At 43.8% G+C, this 23,933-nt stretch overlaps 1 protein-coding gene across 1 annotated transcript; it reads right to left on the bottom strand.

The window, feature by feature from the left end:
- Positions 1-23,685, bottom strand: SUPT4H1 (SPT4 homolog, DSIF elongation factor subunit). Its single transcript, XM_077480673.1, has 5 exons — positions 23,523-23,685; positions 10,597-10,703; positions 10,409-10,464; positions 4,285-4,338; positions 1-310 (listed from the first exon to the last, which is right to left on the bottom strand). Exons 1-5 carry the CDS (start codon positions 23,589-23,591, stop codon positions 243-245), a joined length of 354 nt encoding a protein of 117 aa, XP_077336799.1. The 5' UTR covers positions 23,592-23,685; the 3' UTR covers positions 1-242.
- Positions 23,686-23,933: the final 248 nt, after the last annotated feature.

The raw sequence follows: 23,933 nt of genomic DNA, 5'->3' as shown, positions 1-23,933 counted from the left end.
TCAGGATTAATACATCTTTATTTTGTCCCAAAAAAAACCCCCGTTCTCCTCCATCAAGGTCTCATTCCTTGATAAAAAGACAGAAAGATGTGAAGCGTCTGTAGGTGTGGCGGGCTGAGTGGCACAACCCTTCCCCCACTGCAGGGAAACCACAGCCTCAGCAACATAACAGGAAAATAAAACCAAACGGAAGAGAAGACATAGACATCAACCCAATCTCTGCTCCAGCCCTTCTTCTGCAGTTATGTCTTGATAGCGGTGTCTCTGGATTTGTAAACCACCCCACGGCTTTTCAGCTCACGCACAATACCTAAAAGAGAAACATAGCTCCATCATAGTGCAGATTAAAAGGATAATAGATATGCGAGGCAGGAGATAGAGATTATAATTAATATAGAGATATAGATAGAGAGAAATAGAGATACAGAACTGTCACTTGCTGCACAAACAATAACAGTAAAATAGGTCAACTATAGGCTTGCCCACCATTTCCTATACAGCACAGTCTTCAGACAGTAGGTTCTGAAAACGATATTTGCACAGTGGTTTAGGTTTAAAATGACCCTCTTTCGACAGAAGCACAGACCTTATTAAAATGATAGCTGCCTGGCTAGTATGCAAACACTCAAGTTGAAGTACTTTGAGTTACTGACCTACAAAAAGGGTGCCTATCCGAAAAATAGTTCTAAAGACACAACCTCCTATCTGCATACTGATTCTGGTTTAGTAACGAAAAGTATTGACAGCAGAGGGTCAGCATGACAGCCAGCATTTACAGAAAGAGGGAATCAATGTCAGCCTCCTTGTGTCTAAAAAAAAAAAAAAAAGGTTTATTTATTTATTTATTTTTTTAAAGGAAAAAAGACAAAAGTCATCGTCATTACTATACTTTTTATTATAAGTTGCTGGTTTCTTGGTTATCATGCTCAACCTATGGCTTTAGTACCTTTCGTTTTAACAAGTCACTTATTTGAAACAAGCAGTCAGTGAGGTCAGAAACCCTAGCCCAGTGATGGCGAACCTTGGCACCCCAGATGTTTTGGAACTACATTTCCCATGATGCTTATGCACTCTGCAGTGTAGTTAAGCATCATGGGAAATGTAGTTCCAAAACATCTGGAGTGCCAAGGTTCGCCATCACTGCCCTAGCCAATTATTTCAATTACTTCAGCAATTGCATGAACATGATCTCAAGAAATGGCAAAACCCAGACAGTCTGTCATAAATAATATTTCGGGGAGTATTCCTAAAATAAAAAGGAATAGCCAAAGCTATTTTGGCTAGACTTCTCCTGGGGATCACAGGAGTGCAGCCTTTTCTGTACTCGTGACATGTTTTCAGGCAACATTGGGCTAAAGTCTGCAGTCACAGAGCCGATGCAGGCTCAGAAAAGATCCTGATCCACCCACATGCCTGGATCGGCAGCTGGCTCAGCCCCCTTCTCACAGGATTTGATTGACAGAAGCAGGAGCCAATGGTTGCCATTGCTGCCTCTGTACCTGTGAGGAGAGAGCTCTTGGGCACAGCGCTTGATCAGAAGGGGAGCCAGGCAAGTGTTTAGAGGGGGCCTGGGGGGAGAACAGATACTTGGGGGGGGGGGGACCCCTTTAGAATTTATGAAAACGGCAAAACAAAAAATGTAACATTTAATCTTAGAAGTCTTTAGATGCGGTGGTTCCATTGGTGCTCTCAGTTTTTTTTTTTTTATCTCCTATATTTTAACCTGGTGATCCTGCCAGTAACACCTTCCCTCAATCGTTGCACTGTATAAATGGAGGTGCAACACTATCACCTAGGATGATAAGTGTAAAAGGACATCACGCCGCCTCCTCGCCATCATCACTTAGGAGAGGCGTTTTGTAGTCCGAACACATTTCTATTAAAAAATTTGTGTGTGACAAGAACGTAGAGCGCACAGGACACAGAACATTGGATTTCTGGCAGGCTCAAACAGTTTTTGCATTCATGAAAGATGTCAAATTGCATCTTTGACAAACCAAAAGGGAACAAATATCCGAACCTCATGTTGGGGCTTTATATACGCTTTAAACAGTTCTTTATTGCAGTACAAATGTGTTCTTGCTCAATAGCAAATGTTTGATATAAATTTGTGGTACTTTTTTAGTTAAGTCTTTGATAAGTTGTAAGATCTTCACACAGATTGCATAAAAAACAAAAAAATAAATAAAAGAAATGCTACATAACAAGGTTTGCTAATAAAGCAAACAGTTTAGAATTACATTTTAATAAGAGGAATTTGAGATTCTATTAAAGACAAACAACTACATCAATAAAGACCTACTCAATGTATTAAAAAAAAAAATTTATATATATATATATATATATATATATATATATATATATATATATATATATATATATATATATATAGTCACTATTCTCTTGGTAGTTTACAACTGCCAGCTGCTAAATCATTACTTTATCTTCACCAGCACGGGTGTCTCACTTCACATCTTTACTGTAGCCACCTTGAGTGACTTCCTATTGCAATCTTGATTGCTTTTCTTACAGAGTATCCTTGTGGTCCCTTGCCCGCCCTGATTGTAGCCTGGTTGGGTCACCTTTGTTGGGCTGTCTGCCACGGCCCCCGTTTGGAGGCCATTCCGGATGTCTTTGGCGCCTTCCTGCTGCATCATTAGCTAGCCATTTTAATGAGTAAGTTTGTACTTCAGTCCTGTCAGGGGTATTACCTTACCCCTGCTTTATAGGTCTCATTTGATTACCTTATACTATTTTTCTTTCTGTTTTTTTCTTTTCTAGACATCCACGTGCATGCTCCTGATGAGTGGCGCATCAGCCACGAAACGCGTAGAGCCATTTGTTGCCGTGTGTTTATCTATTTTTATCTCTACTTAGTTATTACTTGATCCTTACCCCATCCGGCTCAGTAAGGCCATAGATCCTGCAGATAGTATTGTGCAATATTGATTTTTACCCAAGTCCGCCCCTGTTGAACTACGGAGTTTTACATTGATCATATCTGTGATACCATTGTCATTAAAATGTCTAATGTTTATTATTACATCTATCTTCTTACCAACACCAGTGGTCATGTCTTTTGATATCCCTGTCGTCACTATAGCTACCATTGTTACCATGTTATACATCTTATTCGATTATAACAGTGTATTATATTGCTGTGTGAATAAAATTCCTCTGTTCAACTGGTACTGTGTTTTGCGATCATGTGCTTCATATAAAGTCCCACCTTCCTTGTCCCCCCTCCCCCTTTTTTGACTCCAAAGGGATGGAAATACATGACCTTACCAGCTCATGATTTCATGGAAAGTCCCATAGGGATGGAAATACGGGACCTTACCAGGTCTTGGCTTCCCTAAAGTCCCTAAAAACACCCTCTTCTTTATTCAACATTAATATATATATATATATATATATATATATATATATATATATATATATATATATATATATATATATATATATATATATATATATATATATATTTTCTCTTTAACAAATATACTTACTCACTCTGTGCAATGGTTTTGCACAGAGAAGCCCGATCCTCCTCTTCTTGGTTCCCCCCACTGGTGCTCCTGGCTCTACCCCCCCGCACCCCCATAACAAACCACTTATGAGGGCAGTCCTGAGGACTCAGCCCCGCTCCCCCCCACCCCCCCCCCCCTTCATTGTCTGTGCTGTATCTGAGCCTATGGAGGATGAGGAGGGGGGAGAGCTGCTGCTCTCAGGCACAGAGCTGGATCCAGATCAGGCTTCTTATAAGAGAGGGGGGCTGTGAGCTGTACACAAGTGGTGTTGTACCCTAATGCAGAGAATGAATAAAAAAAAAAAAAAAAAAAAACACCAACCACACAAGATATTTAAATTTTTTCCTAAAGCTTGTAGGTTTGCTGATTATTTCAATTACTTATTGACATTGTCAAGGATAGGGTAAAACAGGAAATGGCGAGGGAAGTATTCAACCTTACCAGAGTATTGAAAAGAAGAAACCAGACTGAGCGTTAGCAAGCCCAGTATGTTCTAAACAGACACGTGCCACATCAATTTATGATCACCCTCACAACACCAATAAGTTTTCATTAAAACCATCTAAAAAAAAGGTTAATTATTATACAGGATTTATATAGCACCAACAGTTTGTGCAGCGCTTTACAACATGAGGGCAGACAGTACACTTACAATACAAATCAATACAAGAGGGACTAGAGGGCCTTGCTCGTTAGAGCTTACAATCTAGAAATAGAAATAAGCTCAAGGCACATCGACAGACAATAATACTACCTTGTGGTAGGCGTCCTGTAACAGAGACTGCATACGCTCCTGGCTTGAAATTAGCTGAAAAAAAAAAAAAAAAAAAAAAGAAGAAGGAGTGAAAAACCAACACGGAAAATTGAGACCAAAATTTATTTATTTTTTATATAAAAAAAAAAAAAAAAACCCCATCTTATTAGCATGTAATGCCTCAAACATCTGTATTAGTGGTTCCCAACCTTTCCTATTACCCAAATTTCCCCCTAGGAAAGAATTAACATGCGCACACCCTACAAAAGAAAAGGCGCTTTCACACTGGGGCGGGGGACCGTCCGCTGTAAAGTGATGCTATTTTTAGCAGTGCTTTATTGACGTTTTAGCTGCGATTTTCATCTGCTAGGGGGCGCTCTTAACCTGTGCTAGCAGCCGAAAAAGGGTTAAAAGCGCAGCTGCCGAAGCGCTTTGCGGGTGCTTTGGCAGCACTGGCCATTGATTTCAAAGGCAGGGGCATTTAAAGGTGTGGTGTATACACCACTCATGCACCGCCTCAAAGATGATGCTTGTAGGACTTCTCCCCCCCCCCCCCCCCCAACCTGCAAGCGCACCACTCTAGTGTGAAAGCACTCCGGAAAAAAACACCTCTGTGTGAAAGTAGCCTTAGATCAAAACTAAGGATAAAGAAGTCAAATTTTTAGCATTTGAAAAGACAAACTGAACCATCTACATTACTGCGGTTTACAGTTTGCTAAAAGACAAGCAGACTAAGGACATGGATTACTACTTTTAAAACTTATTTGGTTCAGATTGTGTCAAGCGTGTGTGGCGGCAACCAGGTGAGGAGTACAAAGACAAAAGCATGTCTTGCCTACAGTCAAGCATGGTGGTGGGAAGGTCATGGTCTGGGGCTGTACGAGTGCTGCCGGCACTGTGGAGCTACAGTTCATTGGAGGGAACCATGAATGCCAACATGTACTGTGACATGAGCCAAGCACAATTCCCTCCCTTTGGAGACTGGGCTGCAGGGCCAACAGCCACCAGCTCCCCGATGTAATCATGGAGGAGTGGAAGAGGACTCCAGTAGCAACCTGTGAAGCTCTGGTGAACTCCATACCCAAGAGGGTTAAGGCAGTGCTGGAAAATAATGGTGGCCACACAAAACGTGGACACTTTGGGCCCAATTTGGAAAAAGTTCACGGGGGGGGGTTCACTTTTGTTGGCAGCGGTTTAGACATTAATGGCTGTGAGTTATTTTGAGGGGACAGAAAATGTACACCATTATACAAGCTGTACGCCAACTACTTTACATTGTAGCACTACTATAAGAGGGGAGGGGGGCTGGGGGGAATGCATTAAAAATGGTGCACAAAGAATCTGGCTCAGATGTGCATAGTAACCGATCAGCTTATAACTGCAGCTTGTTCAATTGAGCTTTGACAATAAAACCTAGGAGCTGATTGTTTACTATGCACAGCTGCACCAGTTTTAGTAAAATCTAACCCGATGATCATGTCAGATGTTGCATTATAATGATTTATAAGCAATACTTTGACAATCAGTTACCTAGTCTACTATCTGTGCAACACAATCTTCTACTGCCAGAGGGCTGAGTGATAACTCGTGACTAAGGGACACAAAGCCACTCTTTGTTGCACCCCTGAAATTCCATCTCGCACACCCTGGGGGTGCAGGCTCCCCAGGGTGGGAACCCCTGAATTAAAGCTACCAAGACCAACTTTAACTAGACAAAGGCACAGATATATCATCTACACAAAGCACAATTTATCATTACCATGTTCATGGCCCTTTTTACCTTCTTAGAGAATTTTTTTTTGACTTGTTACAGTACAATTCACTATATTCCTCAACATACGAACAGAATTTTGCAAAGAATTGAAGGAGCTTAAGTTTTCTTGCCAGACAACCTTTGCCCATGCTCCATACAGTGTACATCCTTGCTCATTCCCAGCATGCCAAGAATTGGACCAGGTGCTGGGAATGGTGCAATTCCTGTTTGCATGCACAGAGTGATTATACCAGCAGTGGGTCTTCAATGACTGAAGAGGAATACTGCAGGGCCAGGAGGAAGCAGTGGGTGAGATGGCCCTGTCACCAGGTGTGACTGGAGCCTGAACCTCCAACACGTTATTCCCAATGTACACGTTCCTGTAGAAATGTCTGTGCGCACAAGTGGGTGCTTTAGCAACCACCGGCTGGAACCGTGTCAAGTCAGAGCAAAATAATGTCGCCAGTATACCAAGGATCTCCAGAATGGGTCCTAAGCTTTAATCAGCGATCACATTGCTACAGCAGATTGCAACGTTTGAGCCACGCAGACCCCTTCATCAGGCATCACCACATGCCTAATGAAGGGTTCCTGCATGGCTCAGAAACTCTGCAATCTGCTGTAATGAGGTGATCGCTGATTAAAGCTTAGAACCCATTCCAGATATCTTTGGTGTGCTGGCGACATTCTTTTGCTTGGAGCCTGAACCTGCCACCGCTGGAGGACACACAGGAGGTAATGATGCCAAAAAGTATGTTGAGCACAATATGACAAGAATTCACCACCACTCGGCAGAATGCAGTTATAGTGCCCCTTCCAGTGTTCTTTATCTTTTTCAGGCCCTCTACCTTTTCCCAGCATTTGTAACATATATTAGACTTATACTACAGAAATACATCAACAATCTGACAAGCTGCATATGATAATTTTCCCCTTGTCCATTCACAGAACACATTGTATTCCATAAAATTATGTATACAAAAGACATTTTGTGCATGGATGGGGGACAGGAAGGTAGAGAGCAAGTGACACTAGCCTTCACTGTATGAAAAACAGAACTGGTCGGTCTTAGTGCTGAAAAATTGGCACTTAGTGTAGCATCAGGGATTGGGGGGGGGCGAAGAGAGAGAGGGGAAAAAAAAAAAAAAAAACGTGAAATTAAAAAGGTCACTTGTACATAGTCATTGTCCCAAAAACATTTACCTGGAGTTCTAATTTGACCTGTAACTAACACAACTAAGCAAATACCTGGAAGTTTAAAAAACAGGATTTCAAACTGGCCCCCGATAATGGACTTCAGCATTACTGTGGTATGCTGCTTTGTTTTAGTAACAAACAAAAACTTTAATATGACTTCCACTTACTGTATTAATTTTAGACTCAACTCAAAATGGTAAGTTTGGGCTGTGAAAGTCTGAGTAGATTTATTTTTGATACTGCAGTTTTGCGGTTATAATCCAGGGTAGTGAACTTCCCTGCACCATTTCCTTCCCTTATTACTCACATTGCTGTTCCCACATGCAAGTCTAGTATTCACAGAACGCATCTGCATTCAGAGAAAATGACCATCAACTTTAAAGAATAAACAGTAAAATGCTGCAAGTGTGTAAAAAGTTATATAAAATGTATTTATACACAGAGTTGTTCTCAAAAGTTTGCATCTCCTGGCAGAAATCGTGACATTTTGGCATGGATATTGAAAATATGACTGTCATGCCAAACAAAAAAAACACCACTGTCTTTTAAAAAAGGACAGGGATCATATTAAAGTGGTTGTAAACCCTTAGGGCCGGTTCACACAGCAGGCGAGGCGAGGCGACTCCGACTTGCCTCGCCGCGACCTGCCGCGGCGACTTGCAAATGACTTCTGTATAGAAGTCAATGCAAGTCGCCCCGAGGTCACCCAAAAGTAGTACAGGAACCTTTTTTCTGAGTCGGAGCGACTCGAGTCGCTCCTCTCAGAACGGTTCCATTGTACAGAACGGGGGCGACTTGCGAGAGCGAGGCGAGTCGTGTCGCCTCGCCCGCTGTGTGAACCGGCTCTTACAAACCACTTTGACCTACAGGTAAGCCTAGATTAAGGCTTACCTGTAGGTCCAAGCAATATCTCCTAAACCTATATGGTTTAGGAGATATTTGCCCGAAAACGGGCACCGCTATCTACGGCGCATGCGCCGTAGACAGCAGCGCGCAGGCGCACTGAACTCGGCAGTTCCAAAAATGGAGCTGCCGCATTTGTCGACTCCCGTGCGCATGCGCGGGAGTGACGTCATCGCGGCTTCGCCGAATGACAGCGGCGGAGCTGCGAGACGCCACCAGCAAGATGGATGCGGCGGACTACAGGGGACAGCGCGACTTCGCTGGCTCCTGTGTCAGGTAAGTGACACATAATGGGCTACTATGCGATGCATAGTAGTCCATTATGCTTTACCTTTGCAGGGAAAAAAAAAAGAGGAAGTAAACTCATCAGGGTTTACTTCCTCTTTAAGCCTTTTATTACATACATCTCCCCTCAATCCAAGGTACAGTAATAGGATATATTCCTCATGTTGGGGTTAAATACGTCTCATTTTAGGCATAACCATACAAACTTTATCCTAGGTGATCAATTTTGTGTTCTTCCTATGGTCACGCAATTGCCTTGTTGTTCTGGTCTGTTACTGGGAATATGGTGGTCAACTGAATCAGCATCTGCTTTTCTTTGAGCATTCTGGTATATCCTCCGCCTCAATCTGATTATTTTACATAAAATGGTGGCTAATCTATTAAAATGTATTATATACCCACTGTTTATAGTTGTTACATGTTACCTTGTGATTACTATCCATTCATGGATGGTTTAGCTCCATCTATAGCAGGTTTCGCCAAACTTGATAAACAAAGGGCCAGTTTACCATCCTTCAAATTTGCGATAGTTTATCTAATGTTTTGTTTTACTTGATTTGTAATAAAACTATATTGTATGCATCTTATATGTAATGTGAAATAGCGGTTCTTGGCAAGTCTTGCATTTTCCGACCATTTATAAATGGCAAAAAAAAAAAAAAAGGGGAAGGAGGTGAAAGTGATCATATGAAGCCTTTTATTATCACATAGTCGATTGGCTCATTTTAAAAATCATAATAAACAAACCAACAACAAACAAACCACCCAAATGGCCCTGATCAATAGTTTACATACCCTGGAATATTTGGCTTTGGTACAGACAGACACACACACACACACACACACACACACACACGTTAAAATGGCAATTAAAAAGGTTAATTTCCCACATGTGTGTTTTTTTAAGCAGCAATTAGTGTCTGTATAAATCGCAAATGGTTTTCATGTGGATGCACCGAGAAGGCTAGATACTAAGCTATGGGGAGCAAAAAAATAACTGTCAAAAGGACCTGTGTAACAAGGTAATGGAACAGGACAGGGAAAAAAAAAAAGATATTCTAAGCATTGAATGCCAGTCAGTACTGTTCACTTATTAAGATGTGGAAAATTCGGGGATCTCTTGATACCAAGCCAAGGTCAGGTGGATCAAGAAAGATTGCATCCACAAGTGCTAGGAATTGTTCAGTATACAAAAGTATAACCCACAGGTAACCTCAGGACACATACAGGCTGTTCTGTAAAAAACACAGTGTGGTTGTTCTTAAAGAAGCACAATACAATGATACTTGAACAAAAATGAGCTGCATGGTCGAGTTGCCAGAAGGCAACCTTTACTGGACCAATGCTACACAAAAAAGCCCATGAGGCATGTTAAGTTGTTGTTGGGCATATTTTAACCATCCCCTCCCCCTTAAAGGCAGGAAATGGGGACAGCGTATATGGATCCACTGAAGGACATAGGGGATTCATTTGGCCATGGCACTGCAAACTGCAGCCACCACATGCGAATCCACCATCACAAAGTAAGGCACTGAAGTGCACAAAGCATAACCTCACACACAGACATAAAAACCCTTATGCAAAATGGCAGATTCAAACCCGGCCATACAAATCTGAAAGAAAAAAATAAATAAAAAAAGGAAATGGGGAAAGAAGAAAACCCTTTTGTCTTTAGAACCACTTTAGCTAAGTGATTTATAACTGTAATATAAGGAATAAAATAAAAAATTACAACTAAGAGGTTCACTTGAAGATAGACACTAGCTGGTGGTTGTTTTAAAACACACCACATGTGTTTTAAATTTAAATTACAAAAACACAAAAGAACAGCAGAAGAAAGGGCAAAATTTATATAGTAGTGAATGTGAAAGTCACTGTAGGAGAAACAATCACTGTCAATTTTAAAACACATGCACCTGCAGTAAATGCTTGGTGAATTCAATGCCTTTTAAATACATCCCCTAGTGGGTATATTAGAATACTCACTGATCCGCTGCCATTTTGACACCCAGCTGTCATCAGAGCTCATCATTGCTACAATCCTAAAGACAAAGACATTTAAAAAAATAAATGTATGGGGGGGGGAAAAAAAAAAAAAAGAGAGAAGAATGCCAATATTACAGTATCTTAGTCTGATTTTTATGATCCACAACAATTCACATGAAATGACATACCCATCAAACGAAGAACTAGTGCAATCATACACCATTTCCCTGTTCCCCTTCATCTGCAGGTAAGCATCACAGTTGTCACAGCCATCGTATTCAAACTGGTCAATGGTCTGGAAGAAAAAAAGGAAAAACCACATACTGTTAGAAATGACAAATAACTAATGTCTACACACAAGAAAAAGGATGGCCATTATTTGTTTTTTCCTTAAATTTAGGATTTCACATCACAGAGCAGACAAACATTAAAATATCACCTCACCAGGACCTTGCACCATCACTAAATTGCATGCACTGTTCGGCTTATTAAATAAAGCAGCAATGAGCTGTACCCGCAGCCACCTATTGGAATCCATTTTATTCTGATAGGGTCACTACTGTGAATGAAATATTAAGAACCAACTGGTATAGATTACTGCAATTTTCTCCATATACTGCCAATTAAGTAAATTTGCACCTGATTCGCTGGAGGGGGCTTGGATGCCGTGGTGTCAGGTATCTGTTATCCTCTCAGGTGCTGTCCTGAAAGACGCTTTGTGAAAATTCAAGTTAGACTAACCGGTAAGTTGTTTTCCAGAAGTCTTTCAGGACAGCACCTGAGAGATAGTGACTCCTCCCACCGGACCACAGGAAACACCATCTTCCACCAGATCTTTAAAAAGGGAGGCACCTCTCTACCACACTTCAGTTGTAGAAGAGAACCTCCAGCCCCGGCTGGAACACATAAGGACATGTTAGTCACAGCATAGTACATCAAACTAATAGGGCGGGTCGTTGCTATCCTGAAAGACTTCTGGAAAACAAGTTACCGGTAAGTCTAACTTGAATTTTCACAAGGAGCCTTTCAGGACAGTATCTGAGAGGATAACAGAGACTTACCCCCTCAGGGTGGGTCAACGGCCTGCAGGACCTTCCTACCAAATGCCTGATCACTGGCAGATGTGAGATCCAGTCTAATGTCGCACAAAGGTGCAGAAACTTGACTACGTTGCCGCCTTGTAAATTTGTTCAGGGGTGGCACCAGCTCTTTCTGCCCAAGTGGCCGCAAGCGCACTGGTTGAGTGTGCACGAATTCCATCTGGCGGAGACAACCCATCATGTGATTATGCTTCCAGGATGGATAATTTCAGCCATCTGGCTAATGATCCTTTAGAAGCCTGGCAACCCTTGTTGCCTGAAAAAAAAAAAAAAAATATATAAAAAAAATAAAAAATGACAAGACAAAACTAGTCTGTACGTCTAAAATCCTTTGTCAATTCTAGATAGCTTAACAAAATCCTTTTGGACATCCAACGTATGAAAAAAAGGCCTCCTTCTCCCGATGGATTAACACAGAAGATTGGGAGCACAATGTCTTGTGAGCGATTATGCATTGAAGCCACTTTAGGCAAGAACTTTGGGTCTGTCCTAAAAATAACTAACTATCCGGAAACACTGACAGGTAAGGTTCCCTAAACGACAGAGCATGTAGCTCACTGATTCTGTGTGCTGAAGTAATGGCGAATAGGAACACAGATTTAAGAGACATTTGGGGGACGCTTCTTCCAGAGGTTCAAATGGACACCTTGCTAGGGATTGCAGGACTACCGACAGGTCCCACTTAGGAAAATTCTTGACCGGTGCTGGCCTTGATCTTGCAAGAGAAAAAAAAAACATTTTTATTAATAATACATCAGGGCAGAGGAAATCACACCATGAATTATAGACCTTCCAGAATTTACTATAGATGGCCCTGGTTATCCTTTTCCTACCTGATTGTAATGTTGTAAGCAGACGTTCAGAAAACTCCCTTACTCCTTAGCAGCTGCTCCTCAGATACCAGGCTGCGAGAGATAGCCTGGCCATTTCTGGATGATTTACTGGACCTTGGCTTAGCAGATCTTGCCCGAGAGTTAAATGGCAACAAGGCTTGGTCACCATTCCCAGAATGGTTGAGAACCAGACCCTTTTCAGCCATAAACTGAGTACTTAGCATGACTGGTACCCCTTCTCATTGGATTTTCTGTAGTACCAGTGGGATTAACTGGAATGAGGGGGAAAAAGCATAGCAAAAGGTGAATCTTCATTGATGCGCCAGTGCGTCTGTCCCTGTCGAGATAGTTTTTCCCTAAAACAATGGAACCTGTGCATTCTCCTTTGAGGCAAAATAGGTCCACCTCTGGCTGTCCCCACATACTGGAAATCTTTGCGAAGACCTCCGGGTTCAGAGACCACTCCGCTTCCTGAATGGGGTACCTGCTTAAGAACCGACAGAGATAGCAAGCGCTTTTCTGCAGCCATTGTGTGAATAGTACTATAGATAAAGGTGATCACCTTCAACCCTCTCCAATTTGAGGAGCTTGTAGCATCCTTCTTGGACCAACTTCCTTGAGTGAAGTTTTTTCCTAGGTGGGCCCCCCCCGCCCCATCCCCAAGAGCTGGCATCTGCAAGTCTTTGACTGGGAAGGCCCAATCTAGACCCCTCGATAGGATCTCCCAATTCCTCTAAAACCAAAGTGACTTCTTCACTTGGGTCGGAATCTTCACCTCCATGTTCAGGGATCGTAAGCGGTGATCCCAAGACCTTAGGAGAAAACTTTGTAGGACACCTGAAGTGCAGTCTTCCCACTGAATAGCCGGCATTGTTGAGGTCAGTACCCCTAATGTCGACATAATCTGCCTAATCGTTATTGGCTGGTTGGTCTGCAGCATCGAACCTTGTCCCTTTTCTCCTGCAGGAGAAAAATCTTTTGTTCTATTAAGTTGATTTGATAGCTCAGAAATCGAACCTCCTGTGATGGGTTTAGGGAGGATTTCTGTGAGGTTTTAGAATGGTTGCGTGCTTTGACGAAGCCATCCTGCAACCTTTCCCTTGAAGGTGCAAAGAATTGAAGGTCGCCCAAATAGGGAATCACTGCAGCTTCCTGACGAAGCAAAGCGGAGCTAAGGCTTCCGCCATCACCTTGGTAAAGATATGAAGTGAGGATGACAGCCTGAATGGCAAAGCTCTGAACTGCAGATGATGAATCACGCCTTCCATCTTTACTGCCAACCTGAGATACTTCAGGGATTGGCATGAGACTGGGATATGTAGGTATGCATCCTTTAAATGTATTGATGCCATGTAACATTCTGGGGTCAGCAAATTTTATTGGACAAAAACAAACAAAAAGTCAATTTTGAGCTTTCTGTACTTGCCGGATTTGTTGGCGTTTTTTTTTTTAAACCAAGAAAACGTGAGAATAAAAACCTTGTGGCCACTCAGATCATTACACCCTGCTTCATCGGCTCCTTTAATAAGGACTTCATGGACAGGGCTTTTACTGGATCCCTTGGGGTATTCGTCACAAGAAATCTTCTTGGGGGGGGAGATTCCGTAAACTCCATTGCATAGCCTTGAGAAATAGTGGTCAGGATAAACTGATTTGACATTATGCCTGACCACTGTGGAAGGAAATTTTGTAGCCTTCCTCCCACCTGCAGGGTTGAGTCATTGGGATTTTTAAGCTTGCGCAGGATGGAAAAAGGATTCCGCCCTTGCCCTTAGCTTGTTGTGCGGACCAATTCTTCCTACTCAACTGGGACTTGTTGCCCTGCTCCTGAGCTCTTTGGAGGTAGAGGGAAAAAAAAAAAAAAGGGGGGGGGGTTGACGCATCGGGGGTTGTTTCTTGTTTACTGGGAAGGATTTCTTCCCATCAGCTGTCCTGAGCTTAGCTCTTCAATGCCGCATCGCCTGGCCAAGTCTTCAGTCACAATGCGCTCCTTGCCGAATTTGTTAGGGTTGCTGATCTAGCTGACATTCTAATTGCTTTGGGCTGAAGCATCCGCCATATAGGCTACCGGAGGACAAGGTAGTCAAAGAAGCCAAAATATCCTGTTTGGTTGTATCCACTAATACTTGAGCTTTTGACTGGTTAACCCAGTATTCCAGGTTTCTAGTGATGCATGTCGTAGCCATGGCTGGCTTTAAATTGCTCATGATCAATTGCCAAGATCTTGAGCAAAAGATCCATTCGCTTAGGATCTCCATGTCCTCAAAAGGATAGGTCAGTGGATCTCGAAAACTGAGAGAAAGCAGTCTCAAACTTTGGGACCTTGTTCCATACTGCAGAGGGGTCTTCCTCAAAAAGGAGTCTCGAGAAAAAAACAAAAAAAAAAAAAACAAAAACAAAAAAAAAAAAAACGGATCGGATCAGCAAATAATTGAATTTGCAAAAACCTGTGAAAATTCCACCACCATATCGTCCACAATCTCCCCCACTGTAATATCCACGTCATCTCCCCCACTGTAATATTGGCAGAGTTTGGCTGGGTACTGGCAGGGTATTGCAGAGTACTGACAGGGTATCGGCAGAGTATGGAGGGATGGCTGCGACTGCAATTGTCACAGAGCAGTGCTGTGAGCACTACAGATCCAGCCCACAGCGCTGCTGCCGTCATTCGATCTCTCTCCCCTCCACTGCACAGATCAGTACACAGAGGGGAGAGAGGAACCAGCATCAAGACACGACGCCGGTTTGTTTACAAGTGATCGTTCCGTCATTTGACAGAGCGATCACATTGTACACGGCCGGGTGTATAAAGATGGCCGAGGCCTCGGAGGGCTCCGCGGATCGTGGCATGTGCCGATCCGACCAGGGTGACCCATTCAGATCACGGACCGGTGACGATCCGCAGCACCCCTAGTAATATGTATGGCTCTAAGAAGCCCATCAACTTCTTCCGATATAGCTTAAACTTGGACAGGGCCACTTCAGCCCCTTTACCCTCCTCCTCTTCTGAATCCGCAATGGAAGGTGCGGGGGATTGTTTTTGCCTGGTAGAAGGACCTTCAGACAGTCTCTCACACCGGGACAGGAAGTAAACCCAGGGAAGACTCTGATGTGGAGGGCTCACTAGAAGCCAGACTAACGAGTCACTGAACGTTTGAATCATGGCATAGAGTGCCTTCTTTACAGAGGCAACCAAGTCATTACAAACGGAAGCAGATTCCTCTGACTAAAGAAGCAATGCAAGTACTGCATAGAGCTTTTTTCCAATTTTCTCCCATCTTGGTTTTGCATGAGGGGAATCTCTTTTATCCCCCAGGAAAACACACACAGGGACCCTTAGTGAGATCCAGTCTCCACCTGCAGACAAGGTGTACTAGGAAGAAAATACAGCCTCCAGTGCCCAGACAGGCCCTCACCACCATGGGGAAATAAATGACCGCAAACCCCAGGTAAAGGAAATGGGCAGACTTAATCAACTGCCCCCTAACTGAGCCTTGCTAGTGCCTGTCCCCACCGCTGCAGACGCCGCATCCTCCATTGCGGGTGTGCAGCGCTCCACTTGTGGCTTCACACTCTGATTCCAGACTCTGATAGTGCCACTGCACTGGACAGGAAGCAGAAATAGGCGCCAGCTCCTGCCCTGCCTCCCCCCCTGCGTCCAGCCACCGGAAATGACGTCAGGCACTGATCCGGTGACCTGCTAATAGGAAGTGTCACTTCCGGCGCAGCCAAGAATTCCTCTCGACCAATGCAAAATTGTGGCGGTGCACATGCAGCTGTCGCTCCCAGGATACTGGAGCGGGTCATCGGACCTTCTGCAGCTCTCCCCGAGCACCTAGGGGGTAAGAGGAGCCCGAACCTACCGCTGCCAAAGCCCTGGTAAGACGGGGGGAGACCCTGTCTCTCAGGAGCACCTAAGAGCTCCTGGCTACCCTCCAAAAGATGTTCCTGCTGGGCTAGAGGAAACACAAAAACTGAAGTGTGGTAGCGAGGTGCTTCCCTTTAAAGATCTGGGAGGAAGGAGTTCCCTGTGGGAGGAGTCACCATCTCTCAGGTGCTGTCCAGATAGATCCCTTGGGGAAAAAAAAAAAAAAAAAGGGTTTAAACATAATGCAAAGAATGCATGAAGGTCATATTAGGGGAAGGGGAGTATAGATCTGCTGCCTTATACTGTCTAAATTTGCAAGTGGCTTTCCTGATTAAGATCACAGACTTAAATATGTATAGCACTTCCTCTGTTTGGGTCATTGGATTGGAAATCCCTGAAGGAGGAAGTGACATGGAAGAGCTGTTGCTGAATCCAGACTAAAAGCACTTATTAGGCAAGTGCACCTACATTTAATAATTTACTCATTTCCCATAATGTGTGTGTATATTATATATAGACTGGTGACAGAAGTATATTTGTTCCCTTGTTATTGTACATACACACACACTACACCAGATAACAAAGTCTATGATACAGTGTGTGTTGGTCACCTTGCTGTTTGTTAGTAGTTAAATCAGTATACAGCAATAGAGTTTGTGGTTCTTGATATTAATTAGCCCTGTCTCTTCTCGTCTGGGATTCCATATCTAGGTTTTAGCTCAGAGCTCAATTAGACCTCCCCACCACCACTGAACTTGTATTCAGGTCTTTGACATAAAGACAGATGCTGCATCGTGATCATGGGGCCCAGCAAATGAACTTTGATGCAATATTCATTTGAAGGCATTTATTATTATTAACTATACATACCCCAGCATACAGCTGTGGCCAAAGGTTTTGAGAATGACACATTAGTTTTTACAAAGTCTGCTGATACTATGATACACTGAAGTACAAAATAACAAGCATTTTATAAGTGTCAAAGGCTTTTATTGACAATTACATTAAGTTTATGCAGAGTCAATAATTTTTCCAGACCTCTACAATTCATCCTGCCATGCTGCCAATCAACTTCTGGGCCACATCCTGACTGACAGCAGCCCATTGTTGCATAATCAATGCCTGGAGTTTGTCAGAATTTGTGAGGTTTCTTTTGTTCACCCGCCTCCTGAGGATCGACCACAACTTCTCAATAGGATTAAGGTTTGGGAAGTTTCCTGGCCATGGACCCAAAATTTCAATGTTTTGTTCCCCAAGCCACTTGGTTATCACTTTTGCATTATGGCAAGGTGCTCCATCATGCTGGAAAATGCATTGTTTCTCACCAAACTGTTCCTGGATGGCTGGGAGAAGTTGCTCTCATAGGATGTTTTTGTACCATTATTTATTCAAAGCTGTGTTCTTAGGCAAAATTGTTAGTGAGCCCAGTTGGCCACTCCCTTGGCTATGAAGCAACCCCACACATGAATAGTCTCAGGAGGCTTTACTGTTGACATGACACAAGACTGATGGTAGCTCCCACCCTTTCTTCCCCAGACAAGGTTTTTTCCGGATGCCCCAAACAATTGGAAAGAGGATTAATGAGAGAAAAAGGACTTTACCCCAGTCCTCAGCAGTCCAATCTCTGTACCTTTTTCAGAATATCAGTCTGTCCATGATGTTTTTCCTGGAGAGAAGTGGCTTCTTTGCTGCCATTCTCAACACCAGGCCATGCTCCAAAAGTCTTCTCCTCACTGTACACGCACTCACACCTGCCTGCTGTCATTCCCGAGCAAGCTCTGCACTGGTGGTGCCCCGATCCCACAGCTGAATCAACTGTAGTCTCGGTCCTGGCACTTGCTGGACTTACTTGGGCACCCTGAAGCCCCCTTCACAATTAAAGGCTGGGTTTACAGTGATGCAGGTTTCTCCGCATCCAATTTGCATGTGAGGAGATTGAGTGGCTCGCTTTGGAGCTGGTTTACACATCTCCGGAGCTCCTCCAGTGCAAATTGCACAGGAGTGCTGTGCGTCTTCTGGTCCATTTCAGGTTCGAATTCAGACAGAAATTCAGACTGAAATCAGCCCTGAAACGGTGAACAGAGACGCACCAGACCCCTGCTGTGAGTCGCTCCGTGCTGCAACGTAAACCCAGCCTGAACCTCTCTTTAGGTACAATCTTAGAAGCAGCAATATCGTTGCCTGTGAATCCCTTTTTGTGCAAAGCAGTGATGACTGCACATGTTTCCTAGCAGGTAACCATGGTTAACAGAGGAAGAACAATGATTTCAAGCACCACCCTCCTTTTAAAACTTCCAGTCTGTTATTCTAACTCAATCAGCATTACAAAGTGATTTCCAGCCTTGTCCTCATCAACACCGACACCTGTCAGCTGGTCCTTTTGGGCTCTTTCACACAGGATGACAGACTCCAACTTTGCTCAGCGGGGGATCGATCCACTGATTCCCAATGAGCATGCGGATGACAGGTCTGTCTCCACTCACTTTGCAAAGACCTGTCAGAGTCCCGCTCTCCTCTATGGGGAGATTGGATGAAAATGAATCGCCTGACTGTATTCATCAGATCCGATCCTCTAGACCAGTGATGGCGAACCTTGGCACCCCAGATGTTTTGGAACTACATTTCCCATGATGCTCATGCACTCTGCAGTGTAGTGGAGCATCATGGGAAATGTAGTTCCAAAACATCTGGGGTGCCAAGGTTCGCCATTACTGCTCTAGACGGATGGAAAATAGTCATCATTCAAAAAAAGGCAGCAGACTTTGTGAAAATTATTATTTGTGTTATACTCAAAACTTTTGGCCAGGGCTGCATGTGCAAAATCTCACCAGGATGCCTGTCTATCTGGCTCTTTTCTGATAATACCAGTTTGTGTATTGGATGTAGTATTAACCACTTCCAGTTTTGCCAATTCAAACATTTCTCTCCTACATTTAAAATAAATGTTTTCCTAGAAAAAACACTTAGGCTGGCCATACACAGAGCAAATGTCCTGTGGTTGCAGGAAATTAATTAGCTTGATTCCCACTCATCAAACACAGCCAATGTTGATGCAGGAATCCCTCCTGCCAGGCCATCATCTTCTACCGACAGGGGAGATTATTGCTAATAGCTCTAGCAGCCGCTAGCGATAATTGCAGGTAAAACCCAGCATGCTAATTGGTCAACTTGGGTACAATCTACTGTACCTAAAAATCTCCAGAAGCAACGTTTAAAAATTCTTTACTGCTTACCAGTTTAGAGTTACATGGGAGGTCTGTATGGAGCAATCACTGTTTACATGTGTGCAGACCAATGTGTGCGAATTTGAGCACACTAGAACAAGCGCGCTTTAATTTATTATTTACATTTTTTTTTAAATTGTAACTTAGATTTTTGTTTTTAAATCACATTTAATTCTATCAGAAGGGATGAACATCTTTTTTGGAGAGATCTAGAGTCTATTAGACCTCTTTTTGAGATCAGATCAAACCAAGATCGGTTTTATCTGATGCTTTTACAAGCTGGTAATGATTTGTTTACATGAGACTTGAAGCCGAATGTGATGAAATCTGTCATTTCTGGTATCACACAGTGGGGGGGGGGATTACATCCGTTCCTCCCGCTGTGTCTCAGAAACCAGATGCCACCGGTTGCATCTAGAGGTCCACCAATATGGGGTTTTCACTGGCTGATATTTAGAAATCGGGATGGCCGATATATGATGCAGATTTTTGCGGCCAATATGTTAAGCCGATTTTTTTTTTTTATTGCCAGGTGGTACTGGTTGCCACTGATTGGCACTGGCAGGTTTCACACCAAGCTGATTTGTCAGTTTCAGTTACACTATCCGTAACTGAATGCTGAGGCCAGCTGTCAGAATTCAGCGTGATGTCGGGGGTGGGTGGCACCTGGGGTGGGCAGGGCCCTGCAGCTAACACCAGCCAATGATTGGGCTGCTTAAGAAAGTGGGCGGGTTCCCATCCCATCAGCTGGTGTTTGATAGCTGCTGGGTCCCGCCCACCCCAGATCCCACCCACCCCGACATCACGCTGAATTCTGACAGCTCCTCTCCCTGTATTCAATTGAAAATCAATTTCACACACTGAGCACAGAGCCACACAGTGTGTGAAACTGTCAGCGGAGTGTGGGGAAGGGAGGTAATCGGCCTATGACGATTTATAAAAAATAAATAAATAAAAAAGGCCAAATATCGAGCGATATCTCGGTCGACCTCTAGTTACATCCTTGCTGGTCTCCCTGATCACTGGGGAGAGCCTTGAAAAAGTGGTAGCTGGGGGGGGGGGGCGTTGGAGTGCCTTTTGCCACCTGTAAATGTAATCCATCGACTCTTTAGCCACTTAAATTACTTTGACTCTGTTCAGCATTGCCAGCTCCAAAAATGATATATGGATCATTACTGCAGCGAAGACTGAGATGTACCTCCTTAGATGGGAAGGGTGACAGGTACATCCCATGGACCGGAAGTGGTTAGTCGCTTCTTATATAAAGCTTGTATTATTTTCTACTATACTGGCATATATACTTAAAGCAGAGTTCCAGGGAAAAAGGGACTTGCGCTCATTCCCTCCCCCCCGAGCCACATTTGGCACCTTTCAGGGGGGAGCGTATAACTGGGCCGTGGCAAATTACGTCAGCAGCTCAGCTCCCTCATCCTTCCCCCACCGCAAGGCCAGAAGGGGAGTGCAGCATCGCCTTGCGCATGCACAGCAGGGACCCGGCGTGAGGCCGTAATGCTTCACTGCCGAGCTCCCTTACTGGCAATGGCAGCACCCGACAGCTGATGCAAACACCAGCTGCGGTGCCGACATCGCTGGATTCCAGGACAGGTACATGTCCCATTATTAAAAGTCAGCAGCTGCAGTATGTGTAGCTACTGGCTTTTAATTTTTGCCGGGGTGGGCAGACCTCCGCTTTAAAGTGTGTGTTCACCTTTACAGAAAAATCTGTGAGGTGAACTTACACAGGACGCCCTCCTCAGTCCTGCTGACCTGAAATGTGGCAATATCGCACTATGAGCCCTGGTACAGCCGCATCACCGGTCCGGGGCTTAGAAATCCCCCGCAGCTTAATCTCCAAAGCGTACCCTGTCAGGAGGTATGTTTAGGTGCATTCTAATTGGTCAGCGCCGACAAATGGGTGGCATTGACCAATCAGAAGCTGCATAGCCCATCCTGTCAGCGGGGGGAGAAAGACAATGGGTATTTCTAAGCTCCGAACCGGTGAGCTCAAAGCAGGATATCGCTACATTCCAGGTCAGCGGAGCTGGGTGGGTTCTGTGTAAGTTCACCTTACCTTTTGGTAAAAAAATGAACTTACACTTTAATGTCATAGGCTGGTTGCAGTAGTTCCTCTGCTCCCAATTGCTTTGATTAGATTATTGGTTAATTTCCTAAGAAGGGAACCGTCGCTGTTCACAAAGGCCCAGCCAACATTATTATCAAGCCTAATCCTCCACTTAAGGCTCCTTTCACACTGCTCTGTAGCAAAAAAAAAAAAAAAAATTTGCAGTGAAAACTTATTTTGCTGTGTTTTAGATGAGTTTTTGGGTTGCCTGCTCCTGTGAATAATGGACATGTGACAAAAAAAATAAATAATAAAAAAAATTTACTTTTTACAGTGATTTTAATGCGTTTTCCCATTCAGTTCAAAGGTGAGCTTCATTTTTGGTGCAGTTTTCAAAATGTACCACATTTGTAACACAGTGGTGTGAAGAGTCCTATAGGATCTAAAAGGGAAACATTTTTTTCTTGCAAGGTAAAAACGTATTAATGTGAAAGGGCCCTTAGCGAAGGTTCTGGTTCTCGTATTTACTTACAGGTTTAGCACAATACCCTGGTTTGGGGAGAGGCAGTTCTCATAACACACAGTGCTACAAAGAAAAAAACTTTTGGCTTTAGATGTCTTTTAACCACTTGCCGACCAGCGCACGACGATGTACGTCGACAGAATGGCACGGGCATGCAAATGGGCGTACATGTACGTCCCTTTAAATTTGCCACCCTGCCATCGGGAGCGCGCCGCCGGCGGCGCGCTCCTGCGCTGGTTGGGACCTCCGTGAGTCCAGTCGCGGGACCCGCGGACTCGATCGCCGCGGGCATACCCACGATCGTCTCACGGAGCGGCCGACTGAAGAAATGCCGTTGAAAACAACATTTCTCCATTCTGCCTAGCAACTAGTGATGCTGATCTCTGCTCCATGTGATTGGAGCAGAGATCAGTGTTCACTAAATGAAAGCCCAACCCCCCCACAGTTAGTAACACACCCCTAGGAACACTTAACCCCTACACTGCCACCCACTGGTTAACCCCTTCACTGACAGTGTCATTTACACAGGAATCACTGCATTTATATAGCAGTGATTACTGTATAAATGACAGTGGTCCCAAAAATGTGTCAAAAATGTCCAATGGGTCCCCCACAATGTCGCAGTCACAATAAAAAAAAAAAAAAAAATTATATATATATATATATATATATATATATATATATATATATATATATATATATATATATATATATATATATATATATATATATTTATTATAACAAAAAGTAAAAAATAATGCGTTTTTTTCAAAATTGTCGCTCTATTTTTGTTTATAGCGCAAAAAATAAAAACCACAGGGGTGATCAAATACCACCAAAAGAAAGCTCTATTTGTGGGGAAAAAAAAAGGACGTCAATTTTGTTTGGGAGCCACATCGCACAATTGTCAGTTAAAGCGACGCAGTGCCGAATCGCAAAAAGTGGTCTGGTCTTTGACCAGCAAAATGGTCCGGTCTGAAAGTGGTTAACCCAATGTTCAGACACATGGACAAGTAGCAGTCTTCAGTTAGGGCACTTCACACGCAGGGGGCGTCGGCGGTAAAGCACCACTATTTTTAGTGGTGCTTTACCGTCATTTTAGCGGTGCTTTTCAGCTGCTAGTGGGGCACATTTAACCCCCCCGCTAGCAGCCAAAATAGGGTTAAAAGCGGCGCTGCCCATTGGTTTCAAAGGGCAGGGGAGGCGCAGTGTATACACAGCTCCTAAAGCGCCTCAAAGAAGCTGTTTTTTTTTTTTTAGCACTATAGTGCCTCAATGTGAAAGTAGCCCTATTCTTCGCTCTTGGAACCCCTAATTGGAAGCCATTGTGAGTGTGCCCTGTACAGTATAGCCCTGGCTGCCTCTATAATCAGGGTCCTCCTGTGTTCCTATCACATATACAGCCTTCCCCATCCTACACATTTCTGTATCTGTGGGGGGAATAAATAATGAGCCATCTTATACATTTCCTGAACCTTCTACACAGAGGCAGACCCTCTCTCACCTTCACCAGAGAACACAGCAAACAGGCTCTTAGGTGCCTCAAATCTTTCGGAACCGTTTCCAAAGCCATAGCTACCGAGAGCGGAAGCGCGTCTGTATCAACACAGGAAATCCTACCGGCTGCTGGATGGAAGGGACCTTTCTATGGTGCGCCTCCGCAGTCGCTCTATCCCACTCCCGTAATCTCTATGGTGCTGTTCAGAAGGCGGCCTGTAGATGGCTCACGCACAGCACGTTTTGTGGAGGAGGGGAGATGGTGAGCTCATGTTATGTATATTGCACAGTAGGTGATATGGACTCATGCTGTTGTTGTATACATTGTACAGGAGATTACTCAGACTTTCCACTTATTGCAGCGTGAGGAGAGAGATGAGTGCTGCCATTGCAAAGATATTGGAAGGTTAACCACTTT

Source organism: Lithobates pipiens, unplaced genomic scaffold (assembly GCF_037356315.1).
Source record: "Lithobates pipiens isolate NorthernLeopardFrog02 unplaced genomic scaffold, aLitPip1_a1.2 Scaffold_16, whole genome shotgun sequence".
In the NCBI taxonomy this organism is placed as follows: Eukaryota; Metazoa; Chordata; class Amphibia; order Anura; family Ranidae; genus Lithobates; species Lithobates pipiens.
Note: the sequence above shows the minus strand (reverse complement) of the source record. Positions and strands in the feature narration are given on the sequence as shown.